The sequence below is a fragment of the Rhincodon typus genome, chromosome 9 (assembly GCF_021869965.1).
Source record: "Rhincodon typus isolate 14 chromosome 9, sRhiTyp1.1, whole genome shotgun sequence".
NCBI classification, from domain to species: domain Eukaryota; kingdom Metazoa; phylum Chordata; class Chondrichthyes; order Orectolobiformes; family Rhincodontidae; genus Rhincodon; species Rhincodon typus.
In genome coordinates this window covers 42350403-42375727 of record NC_063340.1, presented here as the reverse complement: position 1 = coordinate 42375727, position 25325 = coordinate 42350403, and the positions used below count along the sequence as shown (strand labels likewise).

Below are 25325 nucleotides of genomic sequence, written 5' to 3'. Positions count from 1 at the left end.
CTTGGCCTGCTGTGTTCATCCAGTTCTACACCTGGTTATCTCAGATTTTCCAGCATCTGCAGTTCTTACTATCTCTGACACAGTGAAAATATGCTGGAAGGTGTTGAAGAATTGGGGCAGTATTTATTGGAGAGCTGATGAGGCCCTCATATCACATCTTTTAGGGAAGGCCCACTGAATTAAGTGCCACTGCATACACTCTGCCCAAGTCATAGGCTAACGAGCCATTGAATGGTAGCATCACCAGGAGGCAGCAGCTATTGTAAGTACAATGCCCCCCTGACGCCAAGTATTATTGCTGGATTCCAGGAGTATGTGATGTTTGGAGAGGTTCCATGGTGGAGGGAAGAAAAATGTAGTGACTCTTAGCAGAACCCCCTTTCTGATCCTGGGTCCATTTGATTAAGTACCAAATGACTTTGAACAAGGGACCCCCTACTCCCATCTACTACTACTCTAAATTCTGGCAAACATCCTTAAAGAGATTGCTCATCATGCTCCCCAGATAGTAAGTTCTCCACCATAAAACCTGCCAAACAGGAAGGCATTAGTACATAGGTTATGCATGAAATAGTTAAGCTGTTAAAAAAAAAAAAATTTTGAATTTATGATAGGAACATAGAGCCCAAGAACAAAAGTCCAAAAGAACTTGGAATACAAGTAAAAGCAAAATTCCATGAACGCTGGATATCTGATATAAAAATATAAAATATTGGAGAAACTCAGTAGGTCTGTATTGTTAATGTTTCAAGTCCAATTACTTGACTTCAAAGGCCCTCCAGCAGTTCCAAAGAAGACTCATTGGACTCAAAATATTAACTTAGCTGTCTCTCCAGACTTGCCGAGTTTCTCTAGAAATTTTTTGTTTTCATAGATCATAGAATCCCTACAATGTGGAAACAGGCCCTTCGACCCAACAAGTCCACACGGAACCTCACAGCATCCGACCCAGACCTATCCCCCATAACCAACCTAATCTACACATCCCTGAACACTAAAGGACAATGTTGCATGGCCAATCCACCTAGCCTGCACATCTTTAGACTGTGGGAGGAAACCGGAAGCACCCAGAGGAAACCCATGCAGACATGGGGAAAATGTGCAAACTCCACACAGACAGTTGCCCGAAGGTGGAATCAAACCCAGGTCCCTGGCGCTGAGAGGCAGCAGTGCTAACCACTGTGCTGCCCCGTTTTATTGGAATACAAGTAATTTTTTGGTCAATGTTAAAGCACTGTTCAGTTTTGAGTTTTTCTTATAGACAGCATACAGTGCAGAATAACAAACATTATGCCAGCAATAAGAAACTATAATTATAAAGGAGAGATGTGAGAAATTTAAATAATTTGCTTTGAAGCAAAGAAGCTTAAAAAAAATTAGACATTTTTAAAATTCACGGCTTCGATAGAGCAAATAGGTAAAAACATTTTTGTACATGGAGTCATCAATTTAAAGTCATTAATAATACAATTGAGACATTTACCTGTAAAGCTGTTATTCCTTTGCTTGTTCCTGCCATCTTAAAGTCCATATCTCCATTATAATCCTCAATACCCTGCAAGAGTAAACAGAATTACTTTCCTTTTTGAATGGGCTTAGATACAAGTCAATGTAGAATACAAAGCCAATGTTACAATGGTCCTTGGACAAAAAAAAACCCACCAAAATATCAGTCAGGAGACGGTAATCTTCGATTTCAGCAGGCTTTTCTGGATTGTTCTTTGTGATGAGGCCAACAGCTACACCCGCCACAGGAGCCGAAATTGGAACACCTGATGGAAAAGTAAGACAACACCGCAAATAAATTGTAAACTCTAAGTGGAAAACAAATTCTTTAAGTCTCTAGTCTTTAATATAATCTAGCAGCATTTATTGAAAAGTTATATAATGTTTTCTTATATATTTACTACCGTAAAAATTTGAATTAAAAATGATACTGGTGAAAGGACACATGATTAGAACTTGCCTGCATCCATCAAAGCCATACTTCCTGCACATACAGATGCCATAGAAGATGAACCTGTAAGTTAAAAATGAACATAAAAAGGTAAATTGCTACAAGACCAGAGCATTGGGCTCCCAATTTCAGCTACAAACACCACAAACCCCAAAAGAAGGGTAAAGTATGTTGAAAATCTAAAATAAAAACAGAAAATGCTTGAAAACACTCTCTCTGGCAGTGTCAGTGGAGACAGAAAGCATCAACATTTCATGTGAATGATCTCACATCAGAGCTGGCAGCACTCATGTAGCAATTTTTAAATGTTCTGGGAATACATATCTATATTTAAAAAGTTAATTTGCCATAGTCCAATTGGCCTATAGGGCTGGTCTCAATTGAGAGAGATGACTGGTGGTGGTTTAACTGGAGGGTCACCACACCTCAGGCAAGGGACGAGGTTGAGAAGGAGAGTCCTTCATGGTAATCTCATTGGTGCAGGATTTGAATCTACACTGTTTTATCACTCTGCATTGCAAACCAGCTGTCTGGCCAACTGAGCTAACTGATGCCCTTATTTATATTCAATGACTATGTGAGAAACAGAAAATAAGGAACAGCATGGACACCTAGACAAAAAAGGGTTTTATTTACATAGTTTCGTGGAAATTAAGGTCAATAGTTTTAAGTGTGTTGTAGTCCACTTATTGTTTACAGAAAGGCAAATTACTTCTGAGAAAAAAGACAGGCAAAGCTTTCAGAGACATAAGAGATGGGTTTATGACTCTAATGGTGGAAACATTGGTTTTGGAAACCACTAAGGGGGCCTCTATGCTGGTGATTGCCAAGCAACCCTTTCTGGAGTTGACTTGTGTTTTCACAGACCTAGGTGGTCAGTAAAGAAGGAATGTTCACAAGATTAAAGTCTCTCTTTCGCCTCTTCTCTCAGCAGGAAGTGAATTTCATTGAGTGAACATGATTCCCTACGTCACCTCTAATCCTTCTACCAAACACCCCAAATCTGTGCACCTGACCTCCTCTTCTACAGGTAAAAAGGATCTTTTTCGTCTACTGAGCCCCTCATAACGTGCACAACTCAAATTAAATGACCCTCAGCCTCCTGTTCTAAGGAAAACAGCCTTAGTCTATCCAACTTTTCCTATAGCTGCAATTTCCAAGCCCTTGCAATATTCCTGTAAACTGCTGCAGTGATCAGAACTGCACACTCATTTCCAGTTGTAATCTAACGAGCATTTTATACTGTTCCAGCATTACAGCTCTATTCTCACCTTCTAAAATCCTGTTCAATTCAAAACAAAAATTCCATATGCTACCTTTGCCATCTTATCTACCTGTTCGCTACCTTCAAGAACCTCCAGATGCGCACTCCAAGACTTCTCACCTCCTTTACCCCTCTCAATATCTTGGCATCATTCTGTTTACTGTGTATTCTCTGGTTTTGTTTGTTCTTTCCAAATAAATTTCATTTGCCACTCTTCTACCCACTCAACCAAACCATTGATATAAATTTGGAGTTAACATCCATCCTCTCCACTATCAACTACATGGCTGATAATTGTGGTCATCTGCTAATTTGCCACATTCAGGTTTAAATCATTAAGCACTTGTGCAGCTCCAGCAGGGTCCAGGAAAGTGTTTGGATGTTCCAGATTACACAGTCAGTGATCACAGCACAGAAGGCCTGACTATTTCAATCTGAATTATGGCATAATAAATGTTAACTACCATCAACCAATCACTCTTGCACTGAAATTAATAGTACGTTGTATCATTCATTCAGATTTAATTTGCAATGTTGACAAACTAAAATGTTAAACTCACATTTTTGTTTCTGCTCCTAATCCAATTCTGATGAAGGGTCTAGGCCCGAAACGTCAGCCTCTCTGCTCCTATGATGCTGCTTGGCCTGCTGTGTTCATCCAGCCCTGCACCTTGTTGTCTCTTTCTCTTTATTATCTTTCTCTTTACTTTCCTTGTTACCTTTCTTTTCCTGTACCTGATTTGATGTTGAATTTAGGCTGCATTAATTTACACTTCTTTTTTATTGCTTGTGCTGCTCATTTCTAAATCCTTCATTCTGATCAGTAAAGGAGATGTCATTGTATGTGATCTGCTCCCCTGCGGTGATGTTGTCAGATCACACTTCCACCAACTTGCCACGCAAACATTTTAAAAACCTATAAGTGCAAAGGCAACTAAATGCATGACATCTATGTATCATCTTTAACTTACAACTCTCAATTACATAAAGCAAAAGAGGGGCTTTGGAACATTTGTTACTTTAGATTGATTAAATAAAAGGATTTAAAGTAAACAGATGTGCCATTGTTTGAATTTATGGTTATTCCATTTAATAACTTACCATTAGATTCCAATACTTCTGCAGTTACTCTTATTGTAAATGGAAATTCTTTAGGAACCACAGGTTTCAATGCTTTTTCTGCAAGAGCACCTAAATTGATATAATTTTAATAGACAGAGATAAATATTTTTGATAAACGACAAATTTTGAAGTAGAATTTCTGTGAATTAAAACTTAATTCTTGTCCTCCTCACCATGGCCTAGTTCCCTCCTATTCTGACCAACTATTTTCCCAATTTCATTTGTTGCATATGGCGGAAACTGAAATAACAAATATGATGCCATTAGACAAAACAGGTTAAAAAAAAAGTTTTACAACCAACAAAAACTTAGAGTGGTGTTCAAAACAAATATATCAAACACAAACATCAGGAAATCTTCCTTGCTCCTGAAGTTATTTAGTGGAGATGGCAAAGGTCTTATTGCCACCTGGAGAATGGGCGAGAATCCCATTGCCTCTTTACAGAAAGTCTCAAATTGGAAGAATCAAGAGTTCCAGTGTGGAAGTGAAGCCTGCCAAGTGCAGCAGTCAGAGGCTGGATGCTGTTTATTGTTTGGCAGTCTCATCAATGAGACGGTGGCTGCTGCTAGCACTACAATTAAGGCCGAGGATCAAGAACTGGATGGCAGGAGGGTTTGGTTGTGGGCAAGCACGTCAGCAGCAGGGTGGCTTTCAGTGAGTCACTGTCTCCAGCCTCCTGATGCTGAGTGCCATGCTCAGGCAATTGACTGCTTTCAAATGAAGGAATACCTCTAAAAGCTCAAAGAACAACATGGCAGTTTACTTTTCCAGTTTTCTAGGTGGCTGATCCTCCACCCACAGTGGGTAAATATCAGTTGTGTTTGGATTAGACTTTAAAATAATCACTAATTGCTCACTTAAGGACCTCAGTTGCCTTGGACTTTGCCACCAGATTTGCTTAGATCGGCAGAGATGTCATCAAATGGAGATGAATGTGGGAAGGTGGAGATTCTGACAGTGATTTGGGAGCGGGAAGTTAAAATTCTTACTTGTTTTATGGTTTCTGGCCTTGGTAGTGCAAGGGGTGTGCTAGGTGGAGGCAGTTCCAAACTGCAACCTGTGTTGGAAAACTGTGTGACAGACTGCAAACTTTAGGACTTCTGCAATAATCAGTACATCACTGCATTCTGAAGTCGTGGTCAATTTTAGAGAGGTGATGACAGCAAATGCTAACAGTTTGCTATCGACCACAAACAAGGTAAAGGGAATCCGCTATTTAATTCACACAGTTGGAAATCACAAACGATAAATCAGATAAGTGACAGAGATAGTGTAATTGGTGATTTTGATCTGGTATATAGACTGGGGACAATTCTTTGTACAGTCCTAGACATTAACCTAATGAGGAAAACAGAATTTCAATTTAACATCCTATTTGAAACATGCTTCTTGAAACAGTGCAGCATTTGAGAGACAGCAAGAACCACAGATGCTGGAGTCGGAGACAACGCATTTTTCTGAAGAAGGGTCCCGACCCGAAATGTCAAATTTCCTGCTCCTCTGATGCTGCCTGGCCTGCTGTGTTCCTTCAGCTCCAAACTGTGCTGTCAGCATTTGAGAGATAGCCTGGATTGTGCGCTTAATTTTCTCGAATGAGGCAGAAACAAACAAACAAACAAACAAACAAAACAATCTTCTAACAATGCTATCAATAAACCATGACTGAAAAGTGATATGAAACTTTGGGTCGACAGGAGGAATAAGTTGTGAAACTTCAAATAACTGTCAGAATTTCAAATACTACTTCACTAGTTCCTTTTTCAACAAACAACAGCTGCTTATATGAAAGGTACTTATGAAACGCAGATTTGTAAGCTTTGAAATATTTTTATTCAAAAGAAACACTTACTACAGAGATTGGGTATGGAATGGTACCACAAAGTCACTCAGTAAGTTTCAAACAAGGAATTCAGAAATGAGAGATCGTTGACCTGAAACTAACTGTCTCTGGAGAGAGAAGCTGTCTGACTCGAGAGAGAGTGTACAGTACTTTGTTTCGATTAAAGCAGACATTAGATTTGCAAAATCAATGTTTCCCTGTTACCCACTAAGATAATTTGGGAGATGCATCTCCATTTGAAATCTTTTGCTAACAAGCCTGGAGGAGAAAATGATGTGGCTATAATTTCTTTTGAGTAAACTTGTTCAAGTAGAGGTGTGTATATACTACAAACCTGCCATCAATATGAAAATTAAAAAGAAAGAATTATGCAAACAAAGAACAGAACATAAATCTATAATTACAGTTCAAGTTACAAATACTGTTTTTTTGATTCAACAAAATTAAGTGTATGTCACATCTGGAGGCTCAACAAATTATGACTAAAACAAATCAGAACTATCACTGTAATCAGAATACAGAAAAATATCACTTACCTCATAGTGCAGCATGAAATTTTTTTCCTTCACTCCACTGTACAAATAAAATTTATAATATCAGTTTGGGCAGAGCATAACATATAGCACAAAGTGAATATCATTTGATCTGAAGAGAAGGGGCAAACCTTTTCCTATCGGCTTCAGGATATAACCATCATACTCAAATTATGTTGAGAACCTGTAATGTGTGGGAACAGACTCCTGATGTGTTTTTCTACAAATTGGCCAATTACTGGTCAGATGGTAGATGTGTTGTCCAATTATGAATGATGCACAAACTCTTGAAGGTGGAGAATCAATAGGAGGCCCTCCAGCACCAATGGAGCAGGAGGTCAAGATGTATGCACTATTCCAATTGTTTCAACTTTAGAAAAAATAGCCTCAATAGCTGGGCTTCCACTGTGAAGACAGGATGGGAATCTGTATTTGCCTGCCCTAGCCTTTTGGGGTTTCAGCAGGGCACCACAGCAGCCTGGAAACCCATAAGAAAATTCCAGTTGGCCTTCAACTTTATGAGGTCAATTGGCTACTTGCCAGTTGCAGGCAGGTAAGCCCTATTACATGCTTCTACTAGTAATAACCATACTCCCACTCTGGGAAAGTCACCTATGGATGGTATAGAGTCGATAAATCAGCACACCAGCTTGCAGTACAATTTTTAATATCCATCCACCTTTGTGCCTGCCCTCATTAGGAAAGTAAATATCTGGCTGAGCCAGGCATGGGAACGAGGAGCTCTATTTCAGCAAAGAACTATGCCAGTGGGATAAGCTGCTGTCAAACAGGGCTAGTGAGAAATAACAGAAGCTAAAGATAAGAAAAAGGATGGGAGCCAAGGTTAGAGAACAAGTATGGCATAGATAATATGAAGCAAATATTTAAAATGTTATTACAACTTACTAGTCAATTGATACTATGTTTCAATATTGGTGGTCCTTGATCTGATCCTCGACTGAAAGGCCTTTCCTAAATTTAATGCTTAAAGCATCAGACTTTGAATAACGTTGGGGGGAGTGTGGAGAAAAGATGTACAAAAGGAAAAGGCAACATTGTTTTACCTTTCACTCGATCTATTTGCAAAGAGTGTTTAAAAAAGTTAAGAAACAATCCTGCCCTGCTCTCTTCATCAAAAATGTTTCGCTGAATGTTTTATTTTATACCTGGCTAAAGTGTTTTGAAATCTCTGAAGCTAACGCTGTATATTTTATACACAAACAGGAGCAATAGAATTTTTTTTTTCCAGAAATAGGAAAGCAAAACAACCAAAGATGCAATTGCAAGGCTTACCTTATAAGAGTGGTGATAAGATCTGTTTTTATACTTGATTCTATGGAATCAAAGGCTACTGTACAAAGTACCTAGAAAGAAAAGTCATGAAGATTATCTTTACAGTAGCTCAATGAAGAACTTCGAAGAAAAGAATGTTTTTTTCATTTTCTTCTTTTCTCCTATCTCACCTTCTTTGTTCCTATCCTGAAATTCTTATTGGGGTACAGGGTTCAAGAGGTGCTTTTGTTCTCTGCCAACTCACCAAAGGTAGCCCATAGTTCATGTGAAAGCTTTGACAGTTCAGTCCAGCTTTTCTACCTGAAGATGGGTCAAAGTCAATCTGGATACAATTACTTCCCACCACGTGTATTTGTCTATGCATATGGATAGCAGAAATGGTTGAATAGCCATTAATAGTATCATTTCAGGCTGACTGTTCATTCCCAACATTTGGAGCTAGTTTCAATAGGACCAATTCTTCAATGACCTCACTGATATCATAATAAAATGGGGACTTAACCTGGAAGCCTGATTAAACCACAAAAACTATCAATCAATCTAGAAGAATCCACTGACCCATCACAGTTCAAAGATGCCACCTGGAATAAAAAGTCAATTTTCTGATTAAAAATTGCATTGCTTGCACCAATTAGCCATGATGTTGATTTGACTAAATTATTAAGGCAATAAAACATTTGGCAAAATGTTAGTAAGAATATTTTGTGACAATACAACTTGAACAGTAACTATGATCTATATATGGTTTAGTTTCAATAGTTCATAACATTTACATCAAAAAAAATTCAACTTTTACACAAATTCAAAGGAACATATATAAGATAGCAATGTGGAAATAGAGTGCTCAAAAAGAAAATTCAAACTTCAGGCCAGATCATGCAAATTGTTTGGAGGAAGAGTAGACCAAATTAAAGCAAATGTTGAATAGTTGGCACGCACATATTATTGAATCTGAAACTTTATCCTTGAGAAAATTGAAGTTCATTTATTACCTGTGTCTGTCCCCTTTGAAACAGTGCAGATCCATGAAGAGGCTTATACATGTCAACTTCGCAATTTATGTTTCTAAGAGATCTCAAGTCTCTACCATCACATCTGTAACAATAATGGAAGGTGCTAACTTTTAGAGATTTAAACAATATTTCAAGATCAAAATACATTTATTTTCTAAAGCCATTATAAATCAGTTATTTATATTTTTTCTAATTATACTCAATAACATACACTTATTTCTAAATTTGAAGAACCTAGTAAGGAACGTTCCTGGCTCCACAAACTCAGCATGTAAGAAATTGCCCTGAACAGTCAGATTTTTGTTCCCGAGGTGAGATGGGTGGAGGGTGGGGGTTGTTGTTACTAGGAGGTGGGCCCAGTGTCCCTAAAATTAATTGCAGACAGACACAATCACTGCGAGATACAGAGGCTGAATGTAGGAAAAGCCCTTCTCAGTGCTCTAGCCCTCATCACTCACATCCCTTCACCCACCCACCCTGTGCCCTATCTGTGACAAACCATGCTGTCTGATATGCACGGCCCAGTCCAATGGCTTCTCATACCCTCCATGCTAATCAATTCTCCTCCATCTCCCTTTGCCTCTACATCCCCCTGCCATGCCATCTCAACCGGTATCCACTGTGGGCAGATCTCAGGATTTATATTGAAATGTAATAAGATAAGGTTCCAGCATCTATTTAATAATTCACTATGTTAAAACAAAAACTCATTAATAAAACCAATTCATGATATTTAACTTCCTTGATCCATTTAAGCCATTATAGAAACAAGCAGCTATATTCATTGTCACATTTTGAAGACATTATATTAAGCACCTGGAGCTGTCAATCAAACTATGAACTGGGGGTATGGGGGGACATGTTCAATCCACCTGCTGCATGAAATGTGTATCACAATATCTCTGAATAGATTAATTATAAAATATTGACCCACATTACTAAAGAAATCTGCAGACATCACATCTTTTCCTTATAGGTCTAAAGTGAATGATTTAGGTTTTGAACATCCCACTGGCAGAATCTGACTGAAAAAGCATTTAACATGGGAAGCTACCTATCTCCAAAGTACAACCAACCCCTAGCATAAACGGTGGGTGCTGTGTTCAGAGATGGGACCTCTGGATTCATGCACCAAGTGCAATTTTGGCTAAGCCAGGGGCCGCCTTCATTCTTACAAAAATTCAGGTCTTAAGTTCAGAGAATTACTTTGATATCTTACGTAATGTGTATGTACACAATTAGTTTTGATAAAGTCAATGAAAAGGAATTGAGAGTGGGTGTGGCATATAGTACAATCCGTACTTTAAACTATGGAATGCGGGTCAAAATTCAGTTCAGATAAAACCATTATGTATGGTCTTGTGTTACAAATTCCTTCTTCCAAACACGTTTTGTTCAGAGCCTCACCTTTATCAGCATCAGACAGACTGAGCAGTATTAAAAACAGAAACTCACATTGTGGTGCCAGAAGCCACAAGTCTTGTGTATTAACTTATTGAAAATCAATTAAGTTAACAAATTTTAAACGTTTTCAGTAAATCTAACAACATTCTCAATTAATGAGTCCAGAATCAGAAAAAAATAAATTTACCAGTAATCAAACATGCCACAAACAGAAAAACAGGCAATGTATTATTTCACCAGGTTAACACAATTTTCATAACAAGGGACATGAAAAATACACTTTATATTGGGGTCAGTAGAATTCACTGGCAACACATTAGTCTTTAAGTAGACTGCATTGCTCGTATCACATGAACTGTAGACTCATTTTCAAGTCATTACCAGTTATATGACTTAACATTGCAATACCTATAAATTGAAATATGCCATACTTTAACCAGTGCAAACACCTTGGTTCCATTAAAGTGCACATTTGGCAATTGTAAGTTTCAGGAAGCCCCAAATTAATGCTACAGTCTGGGCAAACGAACGATCCTTTTGTTTAAATAACCTTTGAGAAAAAACTATGCAGGAATACAGCATTTTAACCTCCATAGAAATCTGTTCCTTTGAACGTAAAAGTTCAGTAAATAGCCAACAATTGAAACCAAACTGAAGAAATTTCTTACCTTACATATTCATTCATAACAATATTTCGAAAAACGTCTTTAGAAACTACATTAAATGCTTCCATTATTTCAAATGGTTCAGCTTCAGAAAATTTATCTAGAAGTGAAAATTAAACAAAATATTGCTTTTTCAGATATAGGGTCACATTATACATCTAGTTAAGAAGGGCACTTCTTAAGGAGGGCAGAAGAGGAAAATCAGGTAATTACAGACCAGTTAGCTTGACATCTGTGGTGAGGAAATTGCTACACAGTCTATAATCAAAGATGGAGTAATTGAACACCATGAAAAATTTCACTTTATCTGGGAAAGTCAGCATGGATTCATGCCTGAAAAACCTCACTGAATCTTTTGAGGAAATGACAAAGGCAGTGGACAGGAAATTGTCTATGGATGTTGTTTATATGCACTTCCAGAAGGCATTTGATAAAGTGCCACATATGAGACTGTTAACTAAGGTAGAAGCCCACAGAATTGAGGGCAAGTTACTGATGTGGCTGAGAAATTGGTTGAGTTGCAGGCGATATAATGTAGGGAAATGGTTAGGTACTCAAAATTGGCAGGATGTGACTGGTGGTGTCCTACAAGATCAGTGTCAGGGCCTTAATTATTCACTATTTATTAATGACTTGGATAATGGCATAGAAAGTCATGTATTCAAATTTGCTGATGACAAAGTTAGGCAGCATTGTAGACAACGTAGATGACAGCATAAAATTACAAAGGCATATTATAGACTAAGGAATGGGTAAATCTATGGCAGATGGAGATAAACGTTAGCAAGTGTGAGGTTATCCATTTTGGACAGAAAAAGGATAGATCAGGGTATTTTCTTGATGGCATGAAGTTAAATACTGTGAATATCCAAAGAACCTTGGGGGTTCAAATGCAGAGATTTTAAAATGTCACAAACAGGTATAGAAAATAATCAAGACAGCTAATGGAATGCTGGCCATTATATCTCGAGGACTGGAGTACAAAGATGCAAAAGTTATACTGCAGCAATTTAAAACCCTGTTTGACTCCACTCGGCGCACCATGAGCATACCTGGGCACCACACCTTACGAAGAATATACTGGCTTTGGGGGACGTACAACAAAGGTTTACAAGATTGATACCTGAACTTCAGTGGTTAAGAGGAGAGACAAAATAAGTTAGGGCTATTTTCTGTAGAATTTCAAAAGTCAAGGGTTGATCTGATTGAAGTCTTTAAAGATATTAACAGAAAAAGACAGGGTAGATAAACTGTTTCTATTGGTTGGGGATTCTAGAACTCGGGGGCATAGCGTCAGAATTGTGGTCAGAAAATTCAGGGGAGATGTTAGGAAACACTTCTACACACAGTGTGGTAAACATTTGGAACGCTCTTCCACAAATGGTAGTCGATGCTGTGTCAGTTGTTAGATTTAAAATTAAGATACCAATTTTCAAAGGAACATTAATGCAATGTTCCACTGGGTTAATATAACAATACAAGGCCACCCAAGGCCACATATTATGCTGGATCACATGCCACAGGTGAGTGTCAGCCAAGGGAAATTGCAGGGAATCCCCCTTCCTAATGTTAATCTCTTGATTAGGCACGGATGGCTTTTGACTGAGGATCTCTCTTTATCTACCCGCAAATTTTTCCCCCTCTCCTGGACATAGTAAACCCTCAACCATCATTGGATTAATACTGTTTGCAGCAGGATAAAGCTCTTAAGTGACTATTAGTTACCCACCTAAGGGCCTTAATTACCAGCAGGGTGGAAACGGCATCCACAAGCAATCTGTCTTGGATTTATTCAGGGTGGAGGCTGCCAGGCAGCAACACTGGGGTCCCTACCACCACAAAGCGCACCATAGTGCAAGGCAATAAATTCTGTCCTGTCAAGTTATTTCAAATTGTAGAACCAGCAGACATATCCTCTATTCCAAAGGTGTTAAGTTCAAAACTAATCCAAGGAAGCAACTTTCCGGTAAGCAAGTAACTAAATTATGGAATAGATACATTCAAATGCCAATCAGATTTCTTCAGAAAATAACATTTTGGGTCTATCAGCAATCCAACACATGGCGCACGGCAAGCATAGCATAGCATAGCATAGCATAGCATTGTGGAAGGAACAGGTGACTCTGGACCCATGATATCCAAAACTGTTCACCACTGAGCTTACTTCAAATTTGTTCTTGGGGTATGGACATCAATGGCACGCCATCATTTATTGTATATTCCTAATTTCCCTCAAGTAGGTGGTGGTGATCCAACTCCAATTGAGTAGCTTGTTAGGCTATTGCAGAGGGCAGTTAGGGGTCAACCACATTGATCAGGAGTCTCATGTAATGGCAAGGATGGCAAACGTACTCCTTAACAGACAGCAGTGAACAAGATGGAATTTTCTGACAATCTGATAGATTCAAACTCATTATTGATACGACTCAGATCATATATTTGGAATAAAATCTATGGATATAATTGAACCTAAATTCTCCTAGTTGCCGAGTTAGGATTTAAACGCACCTCTCTAGAATATTCTCAAGTCTTTTGATTACTAGTACGGTCACCTGTCTCTTGTTCTCACATCCTCATATCCGGGTCTGTTTTACATATAAGTTTACATAACATGATTGCTACAATTGGTGAATACTTCTTTGCCACATTATACACTATGTGTGGTAGTCTACTCAGAACGGTAGATGAACTTGATGGACCGGGCCATTTTTCATTCAGCAAGTCCTCTGCCTCTTCTTTATTTCAATACTAATGTTGAATTAACTCTTACAATTAGAATACCATGCAGCTTTTAGGTGTGAATTAATCTAAACATTGATACACATGAATCACATGGCCTGCAGTTAACTTCTTGAGAGAGAATGGTTCCATTAATTTGAATAGATATTTCAATGATCTCAGCATTGAGTCCTTGGAAGATTTTAGTTAGAACATTGTATCACAGTTCCTTTTCTAATATGCTAAATTGTGATCAATAAAGCCTACAATTTATAGATCACAAGCATAGAGAATTTAGCTATATAATAAATATATGCAAATCATACCTCTTAACTGTTCCTCTGTCTCAAGTCTGATTTTATTAATGGCGTCATCTCTTGAAACCTTAAATGAAAAATAATTCCGAATCATTTTAATTTAAAAAGCCCAAATTAGATTGCTATAAATTACCCTAATCATGAAAAGTGACTTACTTTGTCATGAGTGAAATCTGAAAATACACCACAGACCTTCTCAGAAGCAAGTCTGAAAAACAAAAGCAAATTATTTTAACATTTCATTGGAGACTTGTATATGTCAATTAAAAAAACATGAGGTATGCACCTAGTTAGCAACACTAAGAGAATTCCCCTCCCCCTTCTCTGAACTCCCCCCATATACTTTACTATCTAAGTAAAGAGTTAAGAACACTTTAGAAATATTAAGCATTCAAACCAGAGTACTTTATGAAAATACTGATTGCAATGGTGGGGTTGTGGTGGTGAACTATTGGGTCAGTTCTATATTTGAAATGGCCATTGCTTGAGGAATTGGCAATAACCTAAGACCCACTAAAGAGATTCATTTTATACATATGATCTTTTTAAAAAGGAAATATTTTAAATTTTAGATAAGCCAAACTCAAGCTTTTTGGCATTAATGGACATTACATTCATCCACGAACGTCAAAAATAAACTTTTGCGAATATGAACAAAAACTCAGGTTATCTTCATTGTACTATATTACAGTCCTACATTACAAACTTTATAGCCGTGCCAGGAGGGCTGCACAAATTCAACTAATGAACATTTACGTATAGAACCAGTATTTATGGACATAGAAGGAAGATTCATGAACAACATTTATGGGGAGGAGGCAAAAGAAAATACTATAGTTTCTAATCAACATTTTGGATTGGAATAACTTTTCATTGTTGGTATATTTTTAGTTAAAAGCAATTCAGATGTAAAAGAAATTTCCCTTATGTTTTCAAAATTGAAATATAATTTACATCATTCTTGCACAAACAGTAAGGGCAGGTAACAAAGGGACTAGCAATACATATGGGAGACAGATTCACAGCAGTTATCAACTATGTCACTTCTTGATTACTCTCTCACTCCCTCTTGGATCTCTAAGTCATGAACAATGGTCTGTTATTATACTTATTTCGTCAACTGCTAGGTGTTTTGAGTGACAGGTGCATAACTCTGCCCCTTTTGTTGCTTCTACATTCAGAAGAGCACTGATTTTGAAAACATCTTTTAGGTGGATTTCAAAACATAAAAATAGTAGCATGCAAGAAACATATGGATACCAACAGGTTGGGTTAACAGAGTCTAATCCAAGAAAGTGACTGTGCAGGTTATTCTGTTTGCACCCAGATCTCTGTATTGCTGAGATCCTACAAACATATTATTTATAAATACACAGTATCGTCAGATGCCGGTTGGAAGGCTTCTTTGCTCGTAAACTATCATGTGTTAAAGCAGTATATGAACATCCCTCCTTTCCAAATTAAAGTGTTTGGTCAGTACTTTGAACCTCTGGTGAGCAATATTGGGAGATTTCTGGCCACCAAGCCGTGATACAGTGATTTGCAACAACATCATGGGATTTGACTCAAGCGCGTACATTCACTCCTCTAAACAAGTTCTCCTGAAAACAGGAAAGAAGTGCTCTAGAAAAGTAAAAAAAAACAATTTTATAAAAGATTGACAAATATTAAAATGCAAGTTTTAAAAATGAAAAAAACCATACACATTTGCATGCCATTTTCAAGCTCTCAATTACTTGAGTCATGAAAAAATGTAACACTGTATAGGATTTCATCTTCTGCAACTATTTTACACTTAACAGTTCTTAGTAGTATATGGAGCCTTAGGTTAGTCACCCAGCAGTGATGGTCACAGCATCCCTTAATTGTGTGGAAGACCCTTATGACTTCTTTCTGCAACCCTGTGGATACAGTTCATCATATTCATGAAGATTTCCAATTCTCACCAATCAAGAATTCCACACTTACTGCCTTGCATATTCCACTATTTCTGCAGGAGGAGCAAATATCTTTTGAGGTGTCCTTTTGGGATTTCCGTGTTCTTTAGCTAGCTGTTGAATGGCCAATATGATTTGTTGTGTGTGTTTGACACCCATTTTGACAGCGTGACAGAAATCCTGTTGCAACACATTCTCTGCTGCTGCATCCATCATGACTAGTAAAGGAAAAAAAATGCAACTTCAACTGATTTACTTATGGATTAAATAAGGTCATAATGACTATGTATGAAATACCTTTAGTACTGCTTGTTTTCAAAATTCTTTGAAGTATTGAACATTATTTATTGCCAGTATATAAGAAAGTAAAATGGGACTGAAATTAAGTTGAGCAGTCAAAAACAAACAAATTAAATCTCTGCCATATAGCAATGAAAATGTTTTGTTAAGTTGCTGCTGGATTTAAAGCAAAAATGAATAATTATATTATAACATTATCCATTGCCAATGTGCCCCAAAATATTGTTCCTGCATGAAGAACTCTAAACCATGACAGGGATGATATATACAGTAAGGAGGCATACTGCACAACTACAAACTTGTTTTAGGTTTATTTATGGTTCTATGCCACTATGTATCCTTCTGAAAATGACCGAAGAGAGAGAACATAAGTTTCTAGCCCCCTATTAATGAGGAAATTCAGTCAAGGCTACGAGCTGCCTTTCCCACTGATTTTTCTCATTAGAATCACCCCGAAAAATGTGGGAGAGATCTGAAATTTTTCATGCACAATAACATGGCAATGAACTTCTGCATGCTCTATAGCACGACGTTTGTGTGTAAATGCTCTGCACTGATTAGCACCAATTTTAAGCTGCATTAATATTATAATATGGCCGAGCAACTTTTCTTGCGTATTATACTTGCGATTGAAATCTTTCCTGGCTTAATATGTGTAACTTTAGAAACAAACAAACTGATACATAAACATTAAATAATTGGACGGTGATATATTTTACAGTTTTAAAAAAAATTAAATACCATGAAATGAGTTACACATCCCTGATAAAGCTTTAGGACTTTCAAAAATCAAAGTAGTAAATACTGAAACAGCTAGTAAATCTGAACGGGTGTAAATATTTTACTGCATAAACTATATTTTTTTTTAAAAATCAGCAGGGAACAGGTGACTAGAGAAGATCAAATCCTTACCAACTCGGTTCTGAGGTCCACCAGCCAGTATCATGTTTAAAGTACTTAAAGCCATCTCTTTTCGAGTTGGGTTAATTACAACTTCTCCATCTACAAGGCCAACCCTTACAGCACCTGAAAGAGGCAATCCAGAATACAGTCACTAATAACCTCTGTTGTTAGGCATAAGCAATATGAGCACTGATGACATTGTATTGATGAAAAATATAAGCCAGTAAATATTTCAGAGAACACATACTGGTTTGCAGCCACAGTGACAGTTTTCTAACTGGTGGTCGGCACTGCTGCCTCACAGCGCCAGGATCCTGGGTTCAATTCCACTCTCGGGCAACTGTCTGAGTGGAGTTTGCAGGTTCTCTCCGTGAGTTTCCTCTGGATGCTCCGGTTTCCTCCCATAGTCCAAAGATGTGCAGGTTAGGTGGATCGGCCATGCTAAATAGCCCATAACGTCCAGGGAGGTGTAGATTAGGTGGCTTAGCTGTGGGACGTGCAGGGATAGGGCTGGGGGTGGGGGGGGGGGGGGGGGGTGTGGGGGGGGTAAGTCTGGGTTGGATGCTCTTCGGAGAGTTGGTGTGGACTTGTTGGACTGAGTGGCCTGTCTCCAAACTGTACGGTTTCTATGATATTCAGTGCCTTTCAAAATAAAAGTCTTCCCCATTTTGACAAAGACTCCTGTAAGTTGGAAGGAATGTTTGATCTCTTCAGGCATGTTGTTTCGAGGACATCCCTAAGTGCATCTACTGTACTTCTGTGAATCTCTAGCTATTACTGAATTTGAAGTAGAGGAGTTGCTTCAGATGTGTGTACAAATGCCATGCCCCGCTCAGTGGACTTGGTTTTAAGTGATATTACAACTGCCATGCTCAACATGCTTGCATGGGTGGGGATGCTGCTGTTGGACTACTTTTTCCGTCACTGGATTTAGAGAATATTATGAAGACACCAGTGGTGACATTTCTATAGCAGTTTTAAGTGCTTGCAGTGAGCTGTTCAGTCCCCTGAAACATATAGAAGCATGGGGGAATCACTGCTGTCTGCTAAACTATGGCCTTTGTCTTGATCTTGAGACCTTGGTCATCAAGTTCTCTTTCTCAGTCAGCTAAAGGTTGAACTGGCTCAGGGAGCAATCAAGATAGAGAGCCTACTTTTTAAAACTTCCTCCCCATCTCCTGAAAATCTGACAGTAGGACCCCAATACACACTTGTTTTACATCATTCGTATCAATGTAAACAAGTAGGGGAATCAAGAGTTATGGGAAAAGGACAAAAAAAGGTGGAAGCGAGAAGGGTCAGATCCACCATGATCCTATCGCATGGGAGAGAAGGCTCGAGGGGCCGAGAGGCCTACTAACTTCTGGTTCACCCCGCCCCTGTCCCTCACCACAAAATATTCTGTGCTTTTTCTGTGATATTCTTTACCACCACCCGGGAGGCAACGCTTCTTAGATAACCAGGTGTAGAGCTGGGTTTGTTATCTCAGATTCTCCAGCATCTGCAGTTCCTACTATCTCAGGCAACACTTCTTGTTGGATTTATGATGATAGCTACAAACATGTCCTTCAGCACCCCCTAACCATGGAATCTCCTACACAGTTTACTGCTCTCCTCATGCAGCTCCTTGCCCATAAATGACATGATCTGGATGACACTCCTTCAAAGTGTTACCATTCCCAGCAGCCTCAGAAGCTAAATACTTGTCTGAAACAGCCACCACCCCCAAAATACCCGCACTTCCTAATCTTCTGGATTGTTGATTTACTGGCCTGAACTCTCTGCCGGTGGGATGACGATCACTTCCAATGTATAATCCAGGAAAATATCATCCTCTCCGATGGTCTGTAGTGATTCTAGCTGTCCCTCAAGCTTGAGGCCTCCCAAGACATATGAAATGTTCACAGGTCCCTACAGGATGCAAGAGTTGCAAGCAAGAGGTCTCAGCTGTCTACCCATAATCAAAGAACTAACATCTGTTTCATTTCTGAAGAAGGGTCTAGACCCAAAACGTCAGCTTTCCTACTCCTCTGATGCTGCTTGGCCTGCTGTGTTCATCCAGCTCTACACCTTGTAATCTCAGATTCTCCAGCATTGGCAGTTCCTACTATCTCTCTAATTTACATCTGTTCCTGCTTTCAAACTCTAGTTAATACTTTGTATAAACTATCGACTCTACATAATGCTTTTAGCGCCTGCTCCCTTTGTAAGGAGGCCATTCATTTATTATTTCCTCACTATTTTAGTTTCATTAGTTGAGAATATGCATAAATAACCTGCTTCTAGATACTGCTAACACTGCATTCAATTGGCAATTAGATTTTTTTTTAGACGACATCTTTCCCCCCCAGTTTGGGAAATTTACAAATCTTTCTTTCCAAGTGGTTGGTGATGAGACATCAAACTTACTTTATGGTATTTGTAAATATCACGTAGCATCTTAACAGCTAATAGCAGGGTGCGCATTGCCATCGATTCAACATTTCAAATTAAGAACACAGGCTGACTTCAGAAGTCCTGGCTTTAAAGATTACCCACCTATAGGGCCATTCCATGGTATGTCAGACAATGCCAAGGCTGCAGAGGCTGTCAAAATAGAATGGAAAAGTTTGAGCATGGAAACTCTGGTATGTATGAAAATATAGTAACACAAGTGATCACAATCAAAAACACTTATTGGATACATTAAAATAAATCAACAAATCACATTTCAGAGTTTTCATATAGTCGCTGTAAACCATAATGGTGAGTGCTTAAAACTGCCACACTTTGCCTAACTGAACTTGGAAAAGCAGTGCAACAACAACTTTTCCCTCAAAACCTAAGCTACAACTTTTCTGATGAAGGGTCTAGGCCCGAAACGTCAGCCTCTCTGCTCCTACGGTGCTGCTTGGCCTGCTGTGTTCATCCAGCCCTGCACCTTGTTGTCTACAACTACAGTGCTAACTTTAGGCTTTAACTGTAGAAACTTGAAGTGAAAAGTTTTAGAAAGAGTGGTAGAGAATTTTTACATTGAAGACAATTGATAATTTCAGCACAACTTACACCGGTCCTAAAGAAAAGTGCATCTCTCCCACCAACCTTGATTTTCAGCTTAAATTCATTTGCACATCTGCTGGTGGTAGGTCTGACATGAATTTGTGCAATTCAGTTGGTTTCTAAACAGCAATTTGAAAATAATTTTCGGCTTTGAAAACTTTCTGCATTATAGTTGAATGTGATAATCTAGTAACGTTTAAATAATTCCACTGAAAATAAGCTTATCATAAAAACTAAGCATTTTAAATTGTAGCATCATTTAGCTAACTCAATATTAAAATAATTAAAGTGATTCTTAAAAAAATGAAACTACTTTTTAGTTATCTTCAAGTAAAGCTGAGTTAAATTCAATCTGGTCTTGAATTTTGTGATTATTTTGGGTTGCGGCAATATTCAGCAAATTGTGATAACAAAAAAAACCCGAGGCCAGTGTGTATTGTTGCAACTTTAAAGCAGATTGATTTGTGTGACTTCTCCATCAGATATTAGAACCAACACTAAAATTCAAGATATAAAACTCTAATGGTATATGCTCAGACAGATTCTTAATGGAATCACACTGGCTATGCTGGGGTGGAGGAGAGCGAGTGGTGGAAATCAGTAGCCAAGTTACCGGTTATCAAATGGTTGTTGCATCAGTACAAAAAAAAAAACAGAAAATCTGCTTATCTTCATTTCTTAAAATATTAAAGATGCTTCCTCCACCTCCCATAAAAGGATCAAAACTAAAACTTTTTACCTCCCTCAGCCTTTCCCGCTTCCTACAACTTTTGGGTGGTATCCCTTAATGACTTCTTCCTGCGTTACCTCATCTTCTCTTTTACATCTTGGTAGTATCCTGCACTGTGACCTCGGCCCTTTATCTAGATGATTTATTAATATAAATAAAAAAGGACAGTAAATGGTGGGAAAACAATTAAATAATTAAAAAAAAAACTGAGTTAATTAATACAATTAATTATACCTTTTTTTCTACTATGGGACCAGGATGAATTCCCTTTAAAATATACAAGAATGCCATGTCAGCTTCACAGCATAGAAACAAATTGCTTTGACCAACAGATCTGTGGCTAGTGTTTATGCGCTACACAAGTCTCCTTTGACTTTATTTTGTCACACCCTAATATACTTCTATGCTTCTGTTCCTCATGCTTCATGCACTTAACTAGTTTCCACTTAAATGCATCCAAGCTCTTCACCTCAATCACTCCATGTAGTAGCAAGTTTGATATTCTCACCATTATACCAATCTCTACCAAGGTCTTAGTGTTTACAAGTTCTCAGCACAAAGTTTGATATATGTTAAAACTGCTTTGCGGATTGCAACATTTCGTTTCAATTTTGATAGACATTGACAAAGGAGATTTTAAAGGAAACGCCTTCAAACACTTATCTGCAGTATCAGCAATGCATAAATGGTGGTAAATTCCTATAAGCTAAGGTTGGCTTTACCAGAATAGTGTTCTGGCCCCAAGACTCACTCCATTTCTGCAGTAAAAAGACCTGAAGTCTGAAGAACTCCTGTTACTTTCCCCTCACCACTTGTTGCAATTGCTGCAACCGTAACAGTTGCCTTTAACCAGTAAGTAAGAGACTTTGCGGTTAGTGTACCAACCACCTTGTACCTCCTGTGAAGAAGTAAAAGAACCTGGAGAAGGGAGACCGAAGAACAGAAAATCTCAGCAGGACAGAAGGAAGATCCCAATGAATCCTGTGGATATAGGTTAATGTATTGCCTTTCCAAGGTTTTTTATCATCCACCCATAGAACCAATTTTTTTTAGTTTATCTAGGTCTGTCTGTATCTGTATCTAGGAGTTTAAAAGGGTTTACAGTTTTAGCTAGTAGATCCATATGTTGATAGTTCTTAGCTATATACTTTGTAATAAGTAGCAATTCTTGTTAAGTACAGGAATGTGATCAGTGCCTTCTGTCAGCTTGATTCTTACAGACACTTAAATTAGAGGCGTTGTATGCCTTAATTAAATCATTAAGTTTCGTGGTAACCCCAGGAGTAGTGGGGCTTGAAATTCAGCACACTTTCCTAAGCGATCCGCAACAATAATAAAAGTAACTAAATACGTGTGCAGAGTTGAGGCAATTCTGGCTCCCCTCAACACCAGGTTGAATTTGACAGAAATTGGCACCAAGGAGTCTTAACAAAACTGAAGTCAATGGAGATTCCACTCCTATTTACATTCATGGCCAATGGAAGATGGCCATAACAGTAGGAAACCAGGTCTCACAAGTGGCCAGAAGCTCTACTGCACCAGTCACTATCAATACTATGTCTGGAAGTGCAGAGTACAGATTGGATGCTCCACAACAGTTCTTTAACATTATGAGAACTCAGCTTCATCTCTATCTACTAGACACAGGTTAGGATTGTGATGGAATGCTAGTCACTTCACAGAATAGGTAGAGCTACAGTAACAAAGCTCTGAGAACAAACAGAGAGCACTTTAGGCGATCAGTGTGTCTGTCACTAGCCTTAGTCCACCACTGGTACACTATGATTAAAGGATGCACAGTAACACTTCAATAGCATATTCCATCTCAGAAACATCACCACCAAGAAGGAAAATATAATTTCATTGGAGGCAGTTCAGAGAAGGCTCACAAGGGTGGTCCCAGTATGGAGGGTTTGTCTAATGAGCAAAAGCGAAACTGGTTGGGACTCTACAAACTGGAGTTTAGAAGGAGAGGTGATTTCATTGAAACATAGGATTTTTAAGCGGCTTTGTAAATGTTGACAGTGTAAATGTTGAGAGAATATTACCCCCCCATAAGAGAATCTAAGACCAGTGGGCATAGTTTCAGAATAAAGGGCGCCAATTTAAGACCGAGATCAGGAAGAATTTCTTTTCTCAGAGAGCGAGAGCTATGGGGACAGAACCCTTTTGAATATTTAAGGTTGACATAGATTGGTTCATGATTAATAGGGGAAATCAAGGGTTATAGGGAAAGGGCTACAAAGCAGATGTGAGAAATGTCGGATCAGTCATGATCATATTGAATGGCAGAGCAGGCTCAAGGTGCAAAATCTACTCCTATTTCTTATGGTTTTGTGGAGAAAACTAGCGTTATAGGAACATCACCTCCAAGTCACACACAATTTTGACTTGGGAGATTCACTACTACCCTTTCACCAAAATAGGGTCAAAATTCTGGAAATCCTTTCTCAATAACATCATGGTCCATCCCCATGGTAATCAATAACAATTCAAAGTAACTATTCCAAGGTATGTTGTTACTTACCTCCATTTATTGCAAGTACATCAGGGTCATTGACACCATCCACTGCGATGAGATTACAAACAATCTTAAACAAAAGAAAGAATCATACCTTCAGTCTAAAACCTGACTACAAATATTTCTGCAAACAAATGTGGCATGTTTTAATCATCAATAACTGGCAATTCCAAAGAGGCTGCAAAGGGGGAGAAGATGAAATATGACAGTAAGCTAGCTACTAATGCAAAAGATGACTGCAAGAGATTTCTTAGATATATAAAAAGCTAGAGAGAGGCTTGAGAAGACACTGGATAACTGGAAAACAAGGCTGGAGAAGTAGAAACAGGGAACACAAAAAAAAAACTGGCAGAGGAACTGAATAGATACTTCGCATTAGTACGCATTGCGGAAGACACGAGCAGCGTACCACAACTTCAAGACAGCCACGGTCAGAGGTGAGTATAGTGGCCACCACTAAGGAGAAAGTGATGGGGAAGCTGAAAGGACTGAACAACATAAATCACCCAGATGGACTACACCCCAGAGTTTTGAAAGAGATAGATGAAAAGATTGTGGAGGCATTGGTGGTCACCCTTCAAGAATCACTGGATTCAAGGAGGTTGCCAGAGGACTGCAAAATGATTGACATACCACCCGGTTAAGAAGGGAGGGAGACAGAAGACAAGGAAGGATTAGCCGGTTAACCTGACCTCAGTCATTGGTAAGATTTTAGAGTCCATTATTAGAGATGAGTACTTGGAAGTGCATGGTAAAACAGGGCTGAGCCAGCATGGCTTTACCAAGGGGTGGTTATTTCTGATAAATCTATTAGAATTTTTTGAGGAGGCAATGAGCAAGTTAAAAAAAGGAGAGCCAGTGGACGTGACCTATTTGGATTTCCAGAAGGTGCTGCACAAGAGGCTGCTAAATATGACAAGGGCCCATGGTGTTAGGGGAAAGGAACTAGCATGGATAGAGATTTAGCTGACTAGCAGAAGCCAGAGTGTTGAGATAAAGGAGTCTTTTTCAGGATGGCAGCTGGTGATTAGTGGAGTCCCAAGGGGGTCCGTATTAGGGCCAGAACCACGTTGTGACAATCTGTATGAAGGAACTAGGGGCATTGTTGCTAAGTTTGCAGAGGACACAAAGATAGGTGGAGGACCAGGTAGTGTTGAAGTAGTACAAAGGCTGCAGAAGGACTTGTGACAGACTGAGAAAGTGGGCTATGAAGTGGCAGATGGAATACAATTTGGGAAAGTGTGAGGTCACGCACTTTGGTAGTAAGAATAGAGGATAGACTATTTTCTAAATGGGGAAAGGCTTCAGAAATCCAAAGTACAAAGGGACTTGGGAGTCCTAGTTCAGGATTCTCTTAAGGTTAACATGCAGGTTCAGTTGGCAGTTAGGAAGGCAAATGGAATGTTAGTATTCATTTCAAGAGGGCAAGAATACAAAAGCAGAGATGTACTGCTGAGGCTGTATAAGGTTCTGGTCAGACTGCATTTGGAATATTGAAAGTTTTGGGTCCTGTATCTAAGGAATGATATGCTGGCTTTGGAGGAAGTTTGACTTGAAGGGCTTGTCATATGAGGACTTGTTGAGGACTCTGGGTCTACACTCAGAGTTTTGAAGGATGAGGTGGGATCTGGCAAACTTACAGAATACCGAGAGGCCTGCACGGAGTGGACGTGAAGATGTTTCTTCAGTTCGAGAGACTAGGAACCAAGGACACAGTCTCAGAGTGAAGGGGCAACCCTTTAGAACTGAGAGGAGGAGAAATTTCTTC

The 25325-nt window shown here is 38.7% G+C and overlaps 1 protein-coding gene across 2 annotated transcripts in view; it reads right to left on the bottom strand.

The window, feature by feature from the left end:
• Positions 1-25325, bottom strand: part of LOC109929138 (polyribonucleotide nucleotidyltransferase 1, mitochondrial) — a 58698-nt gene that overhangs the window by 18120 nt on the left and 15253 nt on the right. For both annotated transcript variants that reach the window (XM_020528938.2, XM_048601129.1), the window contains exons 6-20: positions 23564-23627; positions 19806-19853; positions 17277-17390; positions 16096-16282; positions 14284-14335; positions 14137-14194; positions 11096-11192; positions 9003-9105; positions 8011-8081; positions 6721-6757; positions 4517-4583; positions 4323-4412; positions 1967-2020; positions 1663-1772; positions 1484-1555 (exon numbers count right to left, since the gene is read on the bottom strand). In XM_020528938.2, coding sequence (XP_020384527.2) covers positions 1484-1555; positions 1663-1772; positions 1967-2020; positions 4323-4412; positions 4517-4583; positions 6721-6757; positions 8011-8081; positions 9003-9105; positions 11096-11192; positions 14137-14194; positions 14284-14335; positions 16096-16282; positions 17277-17390; positions 19806-19853; positions 23564-23627 — 1224 coding nt within the window. The remainder of the gene's footprint in view (positions 1-1483; positions 1556-1662; positions 1773-1966; positions 2021-4322; positions 4413-4516; positions 4584-6720; positions 6758-8010; positions 8082-9002; positions 9106-11095; positions 11193-14136; positions 14195-14283; positions 14336-16095; positions 16283-17276; positions 17391-19805; positions 19854-23563; positions 23628-25325) is intronic.